The 16,838-nt window shown below is 48.8% G+C and overlaps 1 protein-coding gene across 1 annotated transcript; it reads right to left on the reverse strand.

The window, feature by feature from the left end:
- Window positions 1-2,492: 2,492 nt before the first annotated feature.
- LOC119342166 lies at window positions 2,493-3,869 on the reverse strand. Its single transcript, XM_037614007.1, has one exon. It carries the CDS (start codon window positions 3,836-3,838, stop codon window positions 2,696-2,698), a length of 1,143 nt encoding a protein of 380 aa, XP_037469904.1. The 5' UTR covers window positions 3,839-3,869; the 3' UTR covers window positions 2,493-2,695.
- Window positions 3,870-16,838: the final 12,969 nt, after the last annotated feature.

The raw sequence follows: 16,838 nt of genomic DNA on the forward strand, positions 1-16,838 counted from the left end.
CTTCTTTCCCTGCAGAAAAATCACTGCAGACCACACGCGCGCGAGCTGTTCGATCAGCCACCTCAATCACAGAGACACCTCGTGGGACAAATGGCGTAGGATCGAAGGGGAAAGTGGCCATTGGAGCGGCAACAGAGTTCGGGATATTGTTGGCGAGGATGGGTTGAGGGGGATTTGTTGCTGGCAAGGAACTGGGAGGTAACACTCTCTCAAAGGGATGGAGGTTTGGTCACTGAGGGGTGGGGCTCTGGCGGTGCTGGTCGTCACCAACCTTGGGAAGGCGGCGTTGATTAAGGTTTGTTGCCAAATTTGCCTCGGGGGGGACTCTAACACCGAAAGCCGTAGCGTTAACCCCTGATTTAGAAAAAAAAGCAGGACGACGAAATGTGGCCCAGTCTTTTGCAGTCCCGGCAACAAATCCGGTTAGTGCAAGAGGGCCTAAGGTGGTTCGAAGCGAGACAACACACACAGAAGTTACGAGAGCGGGCCTGTTGACCGCTAATAAAAGTTGGCCAGCAGATTGCACAGATCCAGGATTTCGAATATGCGTTGATCCCGCCCTCCCTAAAGGAGTATTATTTGGCGAAGTTAATGCAGCAGAAACTAAAGTTGGACCCGAATTAAGCTGATTAACTTTTGGAACAAAAAATGAGGTTCTTGAGCAGCTTGAGCATATAATCTGCGGCTGTTGATGCGATTAACCATCGTCCATTCTTGATTGGCCGAACTAAGATAATTCATATAAGCAATCCGAAGATCAGAATCCCCAGCGCCCCAGAGCAGGAAATCCATGGACAACAATTAATCTAAAATGTTGCCACCATGAATAATCTCGAAACCAACAGCACACGAGGAAACACAGAACTTAAAATTAGCAAAGCATATTAGACAAACTTCAGAAACTTTGCTCATCTAGCCTTTTACATTGGAGACCAAGGCCTCCATTAGAGAAGAATTCCAAGGAATTACGAAGACCTACATATAAGAGGATTGTGGAAGATCTACCTCTCAGGACCCCTTTTCTCTTACCGATTTGGGGAAAACTTCACCTTGTCTCTTTTTCCCTTGTTTGTGAATCTTGATGTGTCTCTTTACTTGGATGCTTTGAGAGCACATGTGTGATGTGAACCTTGTTCATGTAGTGATCTCCCAGTTCAGTGCCACCATCTCATTTCATAACAACAATCCCAAAAAGTTTAACCATAGATGTAGCAAAGCCTGCTGAGAGCTAAATTGGATTTTCGAGCGGTTAACTCTATTATTGTCCTTGCTCCTAGATGGTAGCGTCATGGTCTATTAAGGATTGGCATCACCTGGAGTTTTACACTGCAAATAGAATATTGTGTTTTATCACTTTCATGAAGTGATAGGTGTGCATTTTCTTTCTTCTCGAGAAAGAAACAAAAGCTTAGTCGTCCAGGGTTTTCCCGCCTGCCGCCGGCGCCATCGTAGAACTGCATTGTCTTCTGTGGCCTTAGGGCTATGGAGCCGTAGTGAATCCCGACCCTTGCCGACGGGAGAACTCATGCTTCAATTTTAGGTGTTTTTTTAGTTTGTGTAGTGTTTTTTCTCCTGCTTAAGAAGGCGAGGTGGCGTCGACTCCCAACAGATGGAATAAGGTTCTCCCCGTGTAGCCCCCGTACCGGTAACACGTCTCACGTCGTCGGGGGCGTGTGGAGGTTTGTCTATGATGGATCTCATGAGACTCGGCAGGTGTTTGTATTTGGTGGATCTGCGTGGATCCGGTCTTTGTTCGTTTGCGTTCATGTGTCTATAGGTTGGATCCTTCTAATCTATGTTCTCTTTATCGGCGGCGGCGGTGTTATTCTAGTGTGATAGTTCTATGGGACCTTAGCACAACGACTTCTAAACTATCTACTATAACAAGGTTTGTCTCACTCCGCTGAGGGAAGGACGATGACGGTGGCACATCTTCGGCTCGCTCCAGTGCTTATCGTTATCGCTAGGTGGTCTACACACATAGCTGTATTTTTTGTTATTTTTATGTTTTTTTGTACTATCATGATTTCTATTGAATAGATCAAACTGCACCCGCAAAAAAAGGTCCGTGAAATAAATTGGGGCGGGGAGCCATTTAATCACATTCTAACAAGAGCTGATTTTCACACGGCATGACAAGATCGATGTACAACTATACTCCCTCCTTTCCGGTTTATAGGGCTTATTTCAAAATTTTAGTTTTTCCATTTTATAAGGCTTAATTTGGTTGTTTCCCATCACATGTTCAGATTCCAAGGTGCATTAAATCATTGAATGCAAGTATTAAGAGAAAATTGACCAATGCATGTAATTTATGCATGCATGTATTGCAATTAATGCATTGGTAAACATATTTTTTTGAGGAAAACAAGAGCATTAATTTGAGTGCTTTTGCAAACTCCAAAAGGTATTTCACCACTCACCATCTACCTTGGTTGATGAGATTTTTGAATTGAGCCTTATAAACCGGAAATGAGGGAGTAGAACACAGCTCTGTCTCCTCGATTCATGTTAAAACCCCATAGTCGTCTGGAATTGGTCGGCTGGAATATGGACAATCGAACATAACTGGAAAACGCCGGAAAAACAAGGCGTCTAGCAACCCCGCGCGCACAGCAGACAGCGCTGCCACTCGCGAACAAGCACGAAGCAAATCCAAGAAACAAAAAAACATGCACCGTGCATGACGATTTATCTACGCGCTCTGCGCCTCCAAGAAGGCGTTAAACTCGGCCCTGGCCATCGCCAGCCGCGGCGTGATGCACGGCGACGTCGGGCACGACGCCGGAGGCGCCGCGGCCGTCGAGAACCTTACGTGCCGCTGCGACGCGGACGACGTCCTGGGGGCCGAGTCCTGCCGCTGCGACGCCGACGCCGACTTCTTCAGGATCCCCCTCGGCTCGCCGTCGAACACGCACGCCGTCTTGGTGGGAGTAGCTGGCTCCTGCCGGCGCGACTCCGATGCCGACTTCTTCAGGACCCCCCTCGCCTCGCCCTCGAACACGAACGCCATCTTGACCGGCAGGTCCGCGTCGTCCGCGCAGCTGATCTTGGGCACCTCCATCGCGAAGTCCATGTCGACGTGCGCCGGCACGACCCTCACCGGATGCGGCGGCGGCGGCGGGCTCCACGACCCGCACTCGAACCTCTCCAGCTCCGCCATCCGCGACACGCTGCTCCGCCGCCTCGCCCCCGAATGCTGCCTCTGTATGCTCGACACGACGGCCGCCGCGGACGGTGATCCCGGCTTCTTCTTGGCGAAGCCGGGGATGAACATGCACAGCACGCCGCACGTGAAGCTTTGCTCGGCCTCGTCGGCGGCCTCGACGTTGGGGACCTCGTCGTCGTGCGGCGCCATCGACCTCCCCTCGGCGCGGGACGCGCTCCTCGAGAGCGTGGTGGGAGCCGCGGACGGCGAGGCGGCATAGCTGGCGAGCGCGGCGGAGTGCTGCCGCGCGAGGGAGTGCAGGGCCATGACCGTGTCGAGGCTGGGCGCGGCGGGCTCGTCCCGCTTGGCCGTGGCGCTGTGGACGGGGGAGGAGGTCGCGGAGCAAGGCAGGCTGGCGCCGACGAACGTGGGCCGGCGTAGCGGCGGCAGGAGCGGGGACGACTGCGCGACCACCTCCGTGAGCACGGACGGCGCGGAGAGGGGCGAGTCCGGGTCGGCCACCATGCCCAGGTGCCGCAACGAGACCGGGTCCACGGGGATCTGCCGCTCGTCCTCCATCGACGGCGACACCGGGCTCTTGCTGCCGTCCTCCGCTGCGGCCTCTCGCGGTCGTGTTGCCGCCGTACTGCTCACGGCCGGACCGGACACGGGCTCGTCGGCGGACTGCATGGTGGGCGTTGTTGTGCGCTCCTAGGATGGGCTAACTACTCCGGCTGCGGTGCCTGCACGAACTGAACTGGCGAGCTGGCGCAATACATACGCGCGGGACGCTTAAAAGAAAGGGAAATGAATCAACTAGTATTTGACTTTGGGTTGTGCGTGCTTGGTATCGTCGTAGTGGAGAGCATGAACTGGCATAGGGGCGGCATGCTCTGGTGCATGGACGCTACTACTCCTAATTCGTGGCGGCTTAGTGGTTCACCATGTCCATGTGTTTTGTTCTTCTTTCCGAGAAAACTTCGGCGCAGGAACGGGTCAGCTCCCGGCCAAAGGGCGCCAAGGGCAACCTCCCTGCTCTCCAACGCGCGCAACTCTTGCTGGCCCAGAAGAACATGGAGACCGAAGGTAACCCCCTATCCCGTTTTACGATTTTCGACAATTACTCGGATGAGTGCCTTGGTAGTATTTTAGGGGATAGTGGGGTTGATCTGTCTGATGAGGGTGAGGCCCGAGAGCTCCTGTCTCTCATTCGCTCTAAGGAGATCGCGCAGGCCGCGCTTGCCCAGGCGGCGGCGGCACGCGCTGCGACGGCACCAGAAGAGGCAGGGGCTTCTCTGGTCCCGGTCGCCCGGCACGATCGGGCGGACACAGCAGCAGGGGCTGCACGGTCCCCCCTAGCCCGTGGTCCTGTGAGGACACGGCGAGTGGCCAAGGCGGTTACCGCTCGTGGTATCCGCCTCCGCAATCGCATAATCTAAATGCGTTTCCTATTCTGGAACATCCGAGGCTACGGCCACGTTGGGAGGCGGACCCAGCTTAACGAGTTCATTCGCGGCAAAAACATCGATGTAGTTGGTCTGCAGGAAACCATCAAGGCTGATTTCTCTCACCGAGACCTACTCGCCATCGACCCGCTCGAACGCTTCGTGTGGCACTGGGTGCCAGCGATTGGCCACTCTGGGGGCATGCTACTTGGCATCAGCCATGTGTGCTGCGAGGTGGTGGCTTGGGACGCCGGTCGGTTTTTCGTGTCGGCTCATGTCCGCCCCGTGCGTCGCTCCGCAAGTGGGAGATTATAGTGGTCTACGGCCCGGCAGATCATTCTCACTCGCATGAGTTCTTGGGGGAACTTCAGGAAAAGGTTGCGGCCTTGGGTGTTCGCAACCTACCCCTCATCGTGGGAGGGGATTTTAACCTCATCCGTTCGGGAGCGGATAAGAACAACGGGATTATTAACTGGACAAGGGTGTCCATGTTCAATAATGCGATTGCTTCTATGGCCCTTAGGGAAGTGGCTCGCGTGGGCGCACGCTATACCTGGACAAACAAGCAACTCTCACCGGTCCGGTCGGTGCTGGACCGTGTTTTCATGTCCGCGGAGTGGGAGATGCTCTTCCCCATGTGCTCACTTCACGCTGAAATGAGGATCGGGTCGGATCACGTCCCTCTTATCCTCTCCTCGGGGGAGGACCGGTTAAAACGAAGCCCACGGTTTTTCTTTGAAACTGCTTGGTTTGAAAACCCGGAATTTGAACAAATCTTCCTCTCCAAATGGGAGTCCTGTGTGGCCCGGATACGGCACGCGAGAGGGCCCATGGATTTCTGGATCTCCGCAGGGGCGGGGTTGCGCGCGGCCCTCAAAGGTTGGGGGGCCAACCAGGGCCGCGAGGATAAGTTGCTCCGAGCCCGTTTGGTGACGGACCTCGACCGTATGGACGCGGCTGCGGACGTACGGGTTTTCTCGGAGCAAGAATGGGCCGAGCGGTACGCTGTTGAGGCCCAGGTTGAGGCCCTCCTCCGTGCAGAGGAGGAGTACTGGCGTAGGAGGGGTGGAATAAAGTGGACGCTCGAAGGGGACGCAAACACAAAATACTTCCATGCTTATGCCAATGGCCGGCGACGTAAGTGTGCCATTCTGAGGTTGCAATCGGAGCAGGGGCTCCTATTGCGCCAACAGGACATAGTCCGGCACATTTACGATTTCTACATCAAGCTGCTGGGCTCCAGGGAGGAGTCCAGGGATCGCCTACGGGCGGATATCTGGGATCCCGCTCTGCTGGTCTCGGATGAAGAGAACGAAGGCTTGGGCCTCGCCTTCCTTCCTCAGGAAATCGACCAGGCGATCCTGGGGATGAAATCTGACACGGCACCCGGCCCGGATGGGTGGCCGGTGGCGATGTTCAATTTTTTTTGGCAAGTCCTCAAGGGCCCCATTTTCGAGGTGTGTAACGGGTTTATGCGTGGCACTGTGGACATATCGCGCCTTAACTTTGGGGTTCTTTCGCTTATCCCCAAAGTTCAGGGCGCGGACAATATTAGACTTTTTCGTCCCATAGCGCTTATCAACGTCCCGTCCAAAATCTGCTCTAAGGCTTGTTCTACGCGCTTGTCTCCGGTGGCCCATCATATTATTAGTAGGAATCAAACGGCGTTTATTCGTGGTCGCAACATTTTGGAGGGCCCGTTGGCCCTACAAGAGATCGTTCACTCGCTCAAGCGTAGCCGCCAGCCGGCAATACTTCTGAAATTAGAGTTCGAGAAGGCGTACGACCGAGTGAACTGGGAGTTCCTCCGACAAATCCTTCTGGATCGAGGGTTTTCGGCAGTTTGGGTTCACCGTATGATGCAATTGGTCTCGGGAGGCCAAACGGCGATTGCGGTGAACGGAGAAGTTGGGAACTTCTTCCGCAACAAACGTGGGCTGCGTCAAGGGGACCCAGCCTCACCGTTGCTTTTCAACTTTGTGGCAGATGCATTGGGCGTCATGCTAGACAAAGCTCGCGTTGCTGGCCACATCAGGGGAGTGGTCGGCAATCTGATCCCTGGAGGGGTGTCGCACCTTCAATATGCCGATGACACCCTACTCCTTTTTGAGCCGGACACTCATAGCATAGCAACGGTTAAGGCCATCTTGTTATGTTTTGAACTAATGTCCGGACTAAAAATTAACTTCCACAAGTGTGAAGTGGTGTCCATAGGGATGGGCGCGGCCGAAAGCGAACGGGTGGCCAACTTGCTAAATTGCAAGCTTGGAAAGTTCCCATTCACCTACCTTGGCCTACCGATCGCAGAGAAGAAATGCTCGATTGCCGATTGGGAACCTCTCAACACTAAGGTGGCGGGCCGGGTATGTCCATGGAGAGGTCGATTTATGTCATCAGGGGCACGACTAATCCTTACTAACTCAAGCCTCTCGTCCCTACCCATGTTCGCCATGGGTATGTTCTTGTTGGCGGAGGGCGTCCATAAGAAAATGGACACTCCCCGGGCACGTTTCTTTTGGGAAGGTGCGGGCCCTAAACGGAAGTACCACATGGTTAAGTGGCAAGCCGTTTGTCGACCTAAAACCCAGGGGGGTCTCGGGGTCATCAACTCTAAGCTGATGAACATAGCACTTATGTGCAAGTGGATCTGGAAGCTGTCCCAGGGAGGGACCGGCCTCTGGATTGACCTCCTTCGTGCCAAGTACTTCCCTCATGGGAATTTCTTTGAGGCATCTCCTCACGGGTCACCTTTCTGGACCTCCATCCAATACCTCAAACCGTACTTCGCCAGGGGAGCGAGGTTTACGGTCCACAATGGCCGCTCCACCCGGTTTTGGCACGACGTGTGGATTGGCCAGCAACCCCCTTGGTCGGAGTTCCCCCACCTCTACGCCATCGCGGTTGATCCCAATCAACTGGTGGCGTCGGCCCTCAGTGCCTCCCCGCCCCCCATATTCTTCAGAAGGGAGCTTGTGGGACCGGAGCAGGCCGAGTGGGATCACGTGCGGGCTTTGACTGCGACCGTTCGCTTATCGGACTCCGCTGATGAGGTCTCTTGGAGACTCTCGGGCTCTGGCAAGTTCACTGTCAAGTCAATGTACAGGAAGCTGTGTCGCGGGCATGCCCCTATGGCAGCCACGGGGCTTTGGAAGGCGTGAATCCCGCTAAAAATTAAGGTCTTTCTTTGGCAATTATGTCAGGATCGCCTTCCTACCTCTATTAATATAGCCAAGCGCAATGGCCCTGCTTCCGGACCGTGCGCTCTGTGTCATAACGCGGAAGATGCTGACCACGCGTTTTTTCGCTGCCCTTTGGCGCGGTTTGCTTGGAGTGCGGTCAGGAAGGCCGCTGGGGTGGATTGGGATCCACGCTCACGTTCTGAGCTTGTGTCTTACTTAGCTGCGACCCCGGGCTCTTTGCGCCGGATAATGTGGACGTGTGCTTCGGCCTTGCTATGGGCCTTATGGCATATTCGCAACAAGTTTACTATTGAGGGAGCGTTTCCCTCTCACCCCGCCGATGTTATCTTCAAATGCGTCTTATTCTTGCAGCGGTGGGCTCCGCTGGGAAGGCAACAGGATGCTGATCTCCATCGACATGCTACCGCTCGGCTCTGCACAGTCTACTCGGTGTCCCGAGCCCCGTCGCCTCCTCCGTCTGCTGCCTTATAGGGATAGGCGGCCCTTTTGGTCCTGCTTTCTTTGAGCCTGCGTGCTCGCTACTCTGGCTAGCTATGCCATGTAACGCACTTATCACCGGTCTCGCCTCTTGGCTTTGTTTCGAAACTTGGCTGTCTAGCCTCGGTTTAGTTTGGTCTGATACTTGTTCGCACGCTGCCTAATGTTGTGGGCTTTATTAATTTAAAGTCGGACGTCTCTGACGTCTATGTTCTAAAAAAAAAAGAAAACTTCCGTTTTATTCATATTTAATCACTTTAGCTAGTTTCAGTCAGCTGAATTTAGTTTTGTGGTTGGTCGATTTTCTGGCCCTTGGATTGTGCTTTGAAATTTATGTAGATTTTTTTTCCTGTCATGTTTTGCTGGTCGTATCAGGCAGTTTGTATTCGACCGGCCCTTGTTTTGGGTCAGTCGATTTCCTTAGGCTGGATTTTGATTTGATGTGTGCATGCTTTCTTTCATGTGTTTGTTTTTATTTATGGATCTGTATGTTTCTATTTTTTAATTTTTCAGTTGAGTTTTTTTTACGTGTATTTTCAACATGAGTGTGTGGGAAGAAGGCTAGATAGTCAATGGCCGATATACAATTATCGTCCTTAGCATAAACATGGCCGATACATAATTATCGCCCTGAGAAATATAAATGACCGATGGAGTGTTGACATCATCCTTAGAGCAAATACTGTGCGAATTGTTTTTCGGCATCCGAGCTTTGCCAAAAACAGGGGGCATGTGTTGATACCAGATTTTGGCATGGTACGAGACGCAATTAAGACGGCCTCAAATGAAAAAGGGTTTCAACATGACAAGCTTCGTATCATCAAATTGTGCAACTTTGATGTTTAGGTAATCACCATCCGACCTCATCTTAGGAGCCAAAACTGTGTTCAAAGTTCTAAAATTTTATGTTCAGATCACTTTTTGGCTGATTACGCCCCTAGGGCGGCCTCATATGAAACATATTCTACATGAATTGTCTTCGTCTTGTTGAATCGGTTGATTTTGATATAAAAATCATCTCAATCCGAATTCGTATGCAAAAATTAGAGGCAACACTCGGCGGACCAGTCCTGAGTGAGAAAATGACGCGAGGGACAAGACACCCACCTAGGTGGTGTCTGATGGGTCGTCTGAGTTATTCGGCCTTTGCCGGGTGAATGAAGCTTGTCAGCGAAAAACTTGCCGATGGCGTGAAAAGCTTGCCGACGTGAAAAACTTGCCGGCGTGGAAAGCTTTCTGATAAAAAGCTTGACAAACAAGTGGAAACTGTCAAGGCCTATCTGACCAGAAGTTGAAGAGTGGCTCAAAGAATTATTTAGATGGCCTCGGATGAAAAAAAATTCTACACGAAAGTTGTGCGTGTCGTTGAAATGGTTAACTTTGTTTTTAGAGTCATCATCATCTTAGATAATATATGGCCAGCAAGGTTGCTACAAGACTCGGACAGCCAAGAAAACTGCATGATCGAGTTTGACTGGAAGTTAAAGATAGCCCCGTATGGTATTGAAGATGGCCTCTATTTGGAAAACATTCAACATGAAAGTTGTTCGTCTCGTAGAAAATGTTAAATTTGTTGTTGGGCTCATCTTCATCCGAGGTAGTTTATGGCCCGTTAGACTCAAAAACCGAACTGCTGTCTCAGACTTATCTAAATCTGGGTTCGGATAATTTTGGAAAGATTTGACGGGATTTGGAGTCCTTTCTTGTATGGGGAGTCCAGCCGTCTCTTATATATGTTGGGGGTGACGGCTGACTGAAATGTCACACAATCGACATATCAATATACTACTTTTTCATCTATGTTTTATCTCTCCATCATTTTTCTCTCTTGTTATTCGCTGTTCTTTGTGTTTGAGAGCTATGAATCCCGAGGCTCTCGAGGTGAGCAAATTGACCTAGAGCAGCTCACAGCCGCTGCACTCCCTGACGGGGTCCCTACCGGGCGTGTGGGGTTTCGGGTCTTCAAAAGCACCCACCGGCTGTCTTGCATATCGTACTGTCGGCCGGGTCTCCTTCGACGTGAGCTGCGGTGCATCACCCCCGGCGTTGGAACTACACGTGACGTGTTCGTGTGTCAATACAGTTTTTCTCTATCTTTAACTAGTACTGCTTTTTCATGGTTTGCTTGTAACATCCCAATTTTTAATTTGGATGTTATTCATAGATCATTCATATGCATCCATGATTTATGCATTTTTGTTTCATTAGTTTTAGTTGCATTTTGATCCAAGAGACCTTAAGCAACCCAAGGACCAATTTGAGAGAGTTGGAGGTTTCACAAAAGTCCATTTTTGATTTATCAAAATTTGGTAAATTGGATCAAATTGTTTTCAAAATTCTTTTCCAATTATTTCAAAATAAAGAGAGAAGAAAAATGACTTCTTAAAAAACAACAAAGAAATATGGGAATTGAATTTTGAATTCTTGGATATTTTATTTGATTTTATTTGCAAGCTTATTTATTTTGTTTGCGGATTAATTAGTACTATAATGTTTGTTTTTAATTTAGGCATTTAGGCCGAGAAAAATGTTCACTAGGTCATTAATAAGGCCATGTTATTATGTGAATTTTTATGATATTTTTAGATATTTATTTATTTAAGTTTATCATGTTTTGTCTCTTTGGAAAAATGTTTTTTTAACTTCTCCGCCGAACTTGTCTGGCCCAGCAATCCGCCAGGCCGAGGCCCAGCTAGCACAACCGCCCCGCGACTGACTCCGGGCGGAGTCTCGCCGCAGCCCGCCGCCGCGCGTCGTGTCCGGCTCGGACACGAGCCGTCGCCGCCTTGCCCCTCGCGCAAGACACACCTCCCCCGGCCCCTTTAAATACCGGAGCCCCCGGCCCCCTCCTCCTCAAGTCGCCAGCGCCGCCGCAACCATCGTCGCCGCCACCCTTAGCCTGCGCCGCCGCCGCACTTCGCCGCCCGCGCCGCACTCCGCCGCCGACGCCCAGCCGCCGCCCCGCCCGAGCCCGCCGCCGTCCGCCTCGTCGCCGCCGGTAGCTCCCGCCGCCCTCGACCGTCCGATCTGGATCTAACGATCCAGATCTCGTATATTTTTTTAGTTTTCGTTTTTTTATTATTTAGCGGACGTTCATCCATTAGTCTTTGCTAGCGAACATTTTCGTTCTGTTAGGTTCTGTAGCAAACGTTCGTTCGTTAGATTTTACTTTTTCTTTTAGTTTTTTCTGCCAGGGACCTAGTTGTAGTTTTTATTTATAGATTAGCCCCTACCACTACAAAAAAATGCAGTTCCGTGATGATACGTGTTTGTCATAGTAGGTCACGTTTTCTGTCATCAGTAGTTGTCCTGCCCTTCCTCTCCTGCATGTCATCCTGTAGCTGCTCCACAACTGACTGGATCTCAGTTACTTTGACATCTAAATCATAGAATTTTTGTTCCATGATTCTTTCCAGGCTCTCCTGGTTTTGAGTTAGGGTGGCGAACCCCTTCTCAATCCTCAGAGTTGATGCTATCAAGTAACCAAGTTGGTCCTGCTTGCTCTTCAAAAAGTGTTCAGATGCCTCCTCTAGAGTTGGCATCTTGGCAGCCTTCTCCTTCTTTGCTTTCTCCTTCTTCTCTTGAGCTTGCACTGATGATGGTTCATTCTCATTCATGACAACTTGATTGTCCTCAAAATCTGGATAGAGAACAAAGTGTTCCTTATCCAACAGATATTTGCATGTGCCTATCTTTGAGTTGATCAGCTCCTGGATTTGTGGGGCATACCCACAACTTCTCTTTTGGTCTGCTGCTGTCCTCTTGATAGTCTCAACTATGAGGCTCATGACCTTGAATCTCGGTGGCACATCAAAAATGTGAAGCATATTAATTGCATGCCCTCTGATCATGTTGTGGTCACCTGACTTGGGCAAAAGAGTGTGCCTAAGAATCCAGTTGATTGTTGGCAGCCCTGACAGAAGAAAGTGGACAAACCCAAACTTGAAAGTTTGAAGGGCCTTGTCTGGGATCTCCTTGTACATACGGGACATGGAATTGTGATCCTTCTTCTTCTTGGAGTATACATCCAAGTCATCTTCCTTCTCCTCTGGGGCATTAATCTGATTGGTACCTTGTACCTTCAGACATCCAGACAATTCTGCCATCAGGATAAAAATGAGCTGTGGAGTAGAATTGCATAACTAGCTCATCATTCCAGTTTGTGAACTTCTGTCCAACAAACTCATCAACTCCACAAGCCTTAAAGCTGTCATATACTTCTGGGTAGTGATCCTCATTTTCCTTTATGAATTTCCAGTCTACCCACCTCATGTCACAGACTATGGGCTTCTTATCCAACAACACAGTCTCATAGAAGTCCTGCTGTTCCTTAGTGTGGAACCTGTAATCTACAACAGTTCTTCTCCTGATTGCGTATGGATCAGACAATCTCCACTGCCTGAGCCCTGCATCCTTCCTCAGCTTCATATTCTCAGCCACTGGATGAGCATCGTTGTGGTCTGGAATCTTGGGTTTGAGCTTCCTTAGGACTTGTCCTTCATCATCTTCCTCAACAGCAACTTCAGGCACTGGGGCCTTGTTCTTCTCAGTAGCTGGTATACTCCTAGTATTCCTCTTAGGTGCAGATTTGGCCTTGAAGGCAGCTTTGGGTGCTTCTTTGGGCTTTGATGATGCAGCCCCTGACTTTATGGCATCACCCATCAGCTTCTGTGCCTTGGGTGATGGTGTAGCAACCTCTTCTTCCTCCTCCTCTTCCATCAGGGAAGGTTGTCCAACAACTCTGGCCATGGTCTTTCTGACCCTTTCCTTTCTCTTCTTTCCTTCTGCAGCTGGCTCCTTGGGATCAGGTTTCTCTGGTTCTTGTGTTGATCCTATGACCTTCAGCATAGGTGTCCTCTTGGCAGGGGCCTTCCTACTCAGTCCAGGCTTTGTGGTCTTAGCTGAGCCATACTCCTTTTTGAGCACTACTTTCTTGGAAGTAGCCTCATCTTCAGCTGCCACATAGTCTTCATCCTCTGAGTCTGAGGTTCTCTTCCTTCTTGCTCTTGTGGCTGCTTTGGGCAAATTGCTAGGAGTACTTCTGCTGCCTTCATCTGAGGAACTGGAGGGACTAGTGCCCTCACTCATGTGAATCTGCTCTTCTTCCCTGTTCTGGCTATCACTTTGGTCTGACATGTTGAGAACTCTGACTGCTGACCCTGTGAATAGTTATGGATGGGATAGAATGGATGAGCATCACAAAATGCAGAGATTTTTGCAAAAGAATGATTCAAAAACTTAGTTTTAGTTTTCCACAGAAAGCATTTCGGATCAACCAATTTTCAAACTCGGTGATACCGAAGCAGTTTTGGAACCTAAACTAGTGATCTCGGTCAGACCGAGTCACAGTTCGGTGGCATCGAGACTGCTAGGGTTTCACTGAGTCCTAAAATCGGTCACACCGATTAGCAATTCTCGTTCAGACCGAGAGTTACTAGTGCAACGGCGTTAGCCGAATCGGTGGGACCGAGTTTTTCAACTCAGTGGGTCCGAGATGGTTTCGGCGGAAACCTAACCCTAAATTTTCAAATCGCATCTATTCTACGGATTGTTTTGACTAGATAGATGTGTTTCAATCGTGGCAAGAATCATAATGTACACAATGTGCTGAGAATCAGACGAGGATAGCACTGTGATCGAGTTCATACCCTAATTCGGTGATGAACTCGCTACAGCGGCAACGACGGGGATGAATTCCGTTGACGGTGGCGGAGACCAGCGACAGGAGGTAGTTGGTGACGAAGTCGATGATCCGGAGACCTAGAAGGCAGAGCGAGCTATGCGCGAGCGAGAGGTTTGGAGAAAGTTTTCCAGAATTTTTCCCGTGTGTATATATAGCCCAACACTGTCGGTGTGACCGAGTTGAACAACTCGGTGGCACCGAGATGCATAACTGTTGACAGTTACAGCAACTCGGTGAGACCGAAAAGTTCGAATCGGTTGCACCGAGATTGAAAACCTAGATCGACTTAGTGATCTCGGTATGACCGAAATGGAAGAATCAGTCAGACCGAAACACACAAAGAAGTTTTGGAAGTTTAAGTCTATGACGAATCGGGGACTCCGAGTGCTCCTCACACAGAGTGGTTCCAATCTGACTTGATCAAATTTTGTGATGTAGCATGAATAGAGTTTGAGACAAGAAAAGCATAGATAGCTAGAGAAGGTTCTTAGGCATTCTTGTCCATCCACTTGGCAAAAGAAAAAGAAACCAATCAATTAAAGCAACAAGTGGATGTCCTCGAATGAGTTAAATATGCAACCAACATGCTCACACAATAAGATGGCAAATGAAATATGTGGCAAAGCATGCACAACCAATTATAGCATCTATCAAAAAATTGGCGATGACTAGGTCATCTATATATGAGTATATTGACTTAGGAGTCAAATGAGAATATTTGATCATAGGTCATACTCATCGTTTAAGCTCAAGTGGGGTTACCACTTTTACATAATGCATTGATGTGTTCACATCATTAGATTTGCTTTGACTCAATTCTTAGAGTTAAGCTCCCCCTAGATGTGAGATCCCCCTTAGAGGGATGAACTAACCTTGGGTTTTGTCGATGATGACTTCATGTAGGTGTTGAAGATGTGGATGCTTAATGTTGATGTAGATCATTTGGAGCAATCCTTTGGAGTGAGTTGCACTTTCAATACCTACATGGGTTAGTCCCACAAGGAACAAATAAGAATATCCATAGACATAGAGTGATTCACACACAAGATGATGTCCATGAAAGCATTATGTTACCTTGTCCCTTGCCTTACCAACATGAGAGTTTGTGACTCCTTGAACTAGTGCAAGATATGGAAGTTGATTGCACTTGTCCTTGCCATAATGATATGAGTGAAGAATGTTGGCGGAGTCACCCTCAAGAACTCTCTAGTTCTTCTTCTTGGGGATCCACATCATCTTGATGGGAATCCTTGGAGTTGCAGTTGTACTTGATGAAGTAGAACTTGACGTAGTCTTGGGAACCCACTTGACCAAGGCCTTAGGTGCTTCTTCAAATGCATCAATTTCCTCTTGAAGCTTGTCCTTACCTTTGTTCTTGTGGTCTTGTGGTGGAAGATCATTTTGTGCTTGTGTTCCCTTGAAGGAAGTAGGATCATACTTCTCTTGTTGAGGAACAAACTTCGTCTTGGGGTATTGATCTTCTTCCCACTCAACTCCATCGGCATTGAACTTTCGTTCAAAACCAACACCTTGATTCTTCCAGTGCCTTCCTTGCTTGCGTATAATTTCCTCGAATTGCTTACTCCCGGCAAGGCTTTTGTAAACACATTTCTCTATAATTCCCTTCAATAAGCTATTTTCTTGCTCAAGTGTAACTTGGCTAAGAGAATCATTAGTGGAATCAAGAGAACTACTAGAAGAAACAATATTGGATTTAGCATTATTATTGTTACTACTACTAGAGGAAGAATCCTTCTTGTTCTTGTTACTAGACTTGACTTGAGGCATGTAAGTAGATAAGAGTAAACGCTTGGCAATGTAAGAAGAACTTTTCTTGTGAAAATCATCATTGGTTGCCTTTAAGAACTCATGCTCTTGCTCAAGATTGAGCTTTTCAAAGCGTAACTCCTCATGAGTCCTCAAAAGTTCTTGATGATCCCCTAAGATAGTTTCATGAGCTAACTTAAGAGTGTTTAGTTCTTTAGTTAAAAGCTCAATCTTCTCCTTATCACTGTCATTCGTTTTATCTTGTTTAGCATGATTAATTGACGTTTCATCATAGTATTCATCACTAGAGTTGTCAATAAGTAAATCATCATCACCTAACAAGTCATCTTCATCACTATTGAAATCAACATACTCAGGATGAGTTACCTTGGGGCCTTTAGCCATGAAGCATCTTCCAATTCCTTCATTTGGTGAATCAAATATGTTGTAGGAGTTGGTCGACACAAGTGCTAGACCGGCAACACCTTCATCTTGAGTATGTTCAAAGTCGGAGTGATAGCTTCTCTCGGAGTGATGTTCAGAGTCGGAACCGAATACCCATTCACCAACATGAGCTTGGTGTCTTTGTTTTGTGTAGCTCTTTGATGACTTGTCCTTCCTTTCCGAATCCTTGCTTCTCCGGGATGTTCTTCGTTCGTAACGATCATCTCTACTCCTTCTCTCTCTTGGTGGTGATTCTTCTCTTCTACTTCTTCTCTTGGGAGAATCTTCTCTTCTCTTGTAGGGTGTCGTACACTCATTGGAATAGTGTCCGGGTCTCCCACAATTGTAGCAATTGCGCTCTCGACTGGAAGATCTTTTGTCATTGTAGGACCTTGACTTAGAGCTTCTTTCTTTGCTTCTACTCTTGTAGAATTTGTTGAAATTCTTCACCATTAAGCTCAATTCTTCATTGAAGGTTTGTTTATCACTTGATGATGTAGGAGCTTCACATGAGGCTTTGTAAGCACCACTTGACTTGTTGTGAAGTTCCTCTTTATCCTTGAGTGATATCTCATGAGCAACGATTCTACCAATGACTTTCGTTGGCTTGAGATTCTTGTAATTGGGCATCATTTGAATCAATGTGCACACGGTATCATACTTTCCATCCAATG

This window comes from Triticum dicoccoides, chromosome 7B, assembly GCF_002162155.2.
Source record: "Triticum dicoccoides isolate Atlit2015 ecotype Zavitan chromosome 7B, WEW_v2.0, whole genome shotgun sequence".
NCBI lineage: Eukaryota > Viridiplantae > Streptophyta > Magnoliopsida > Poales > Poaceae > Triticum > Triticum dicoccoides.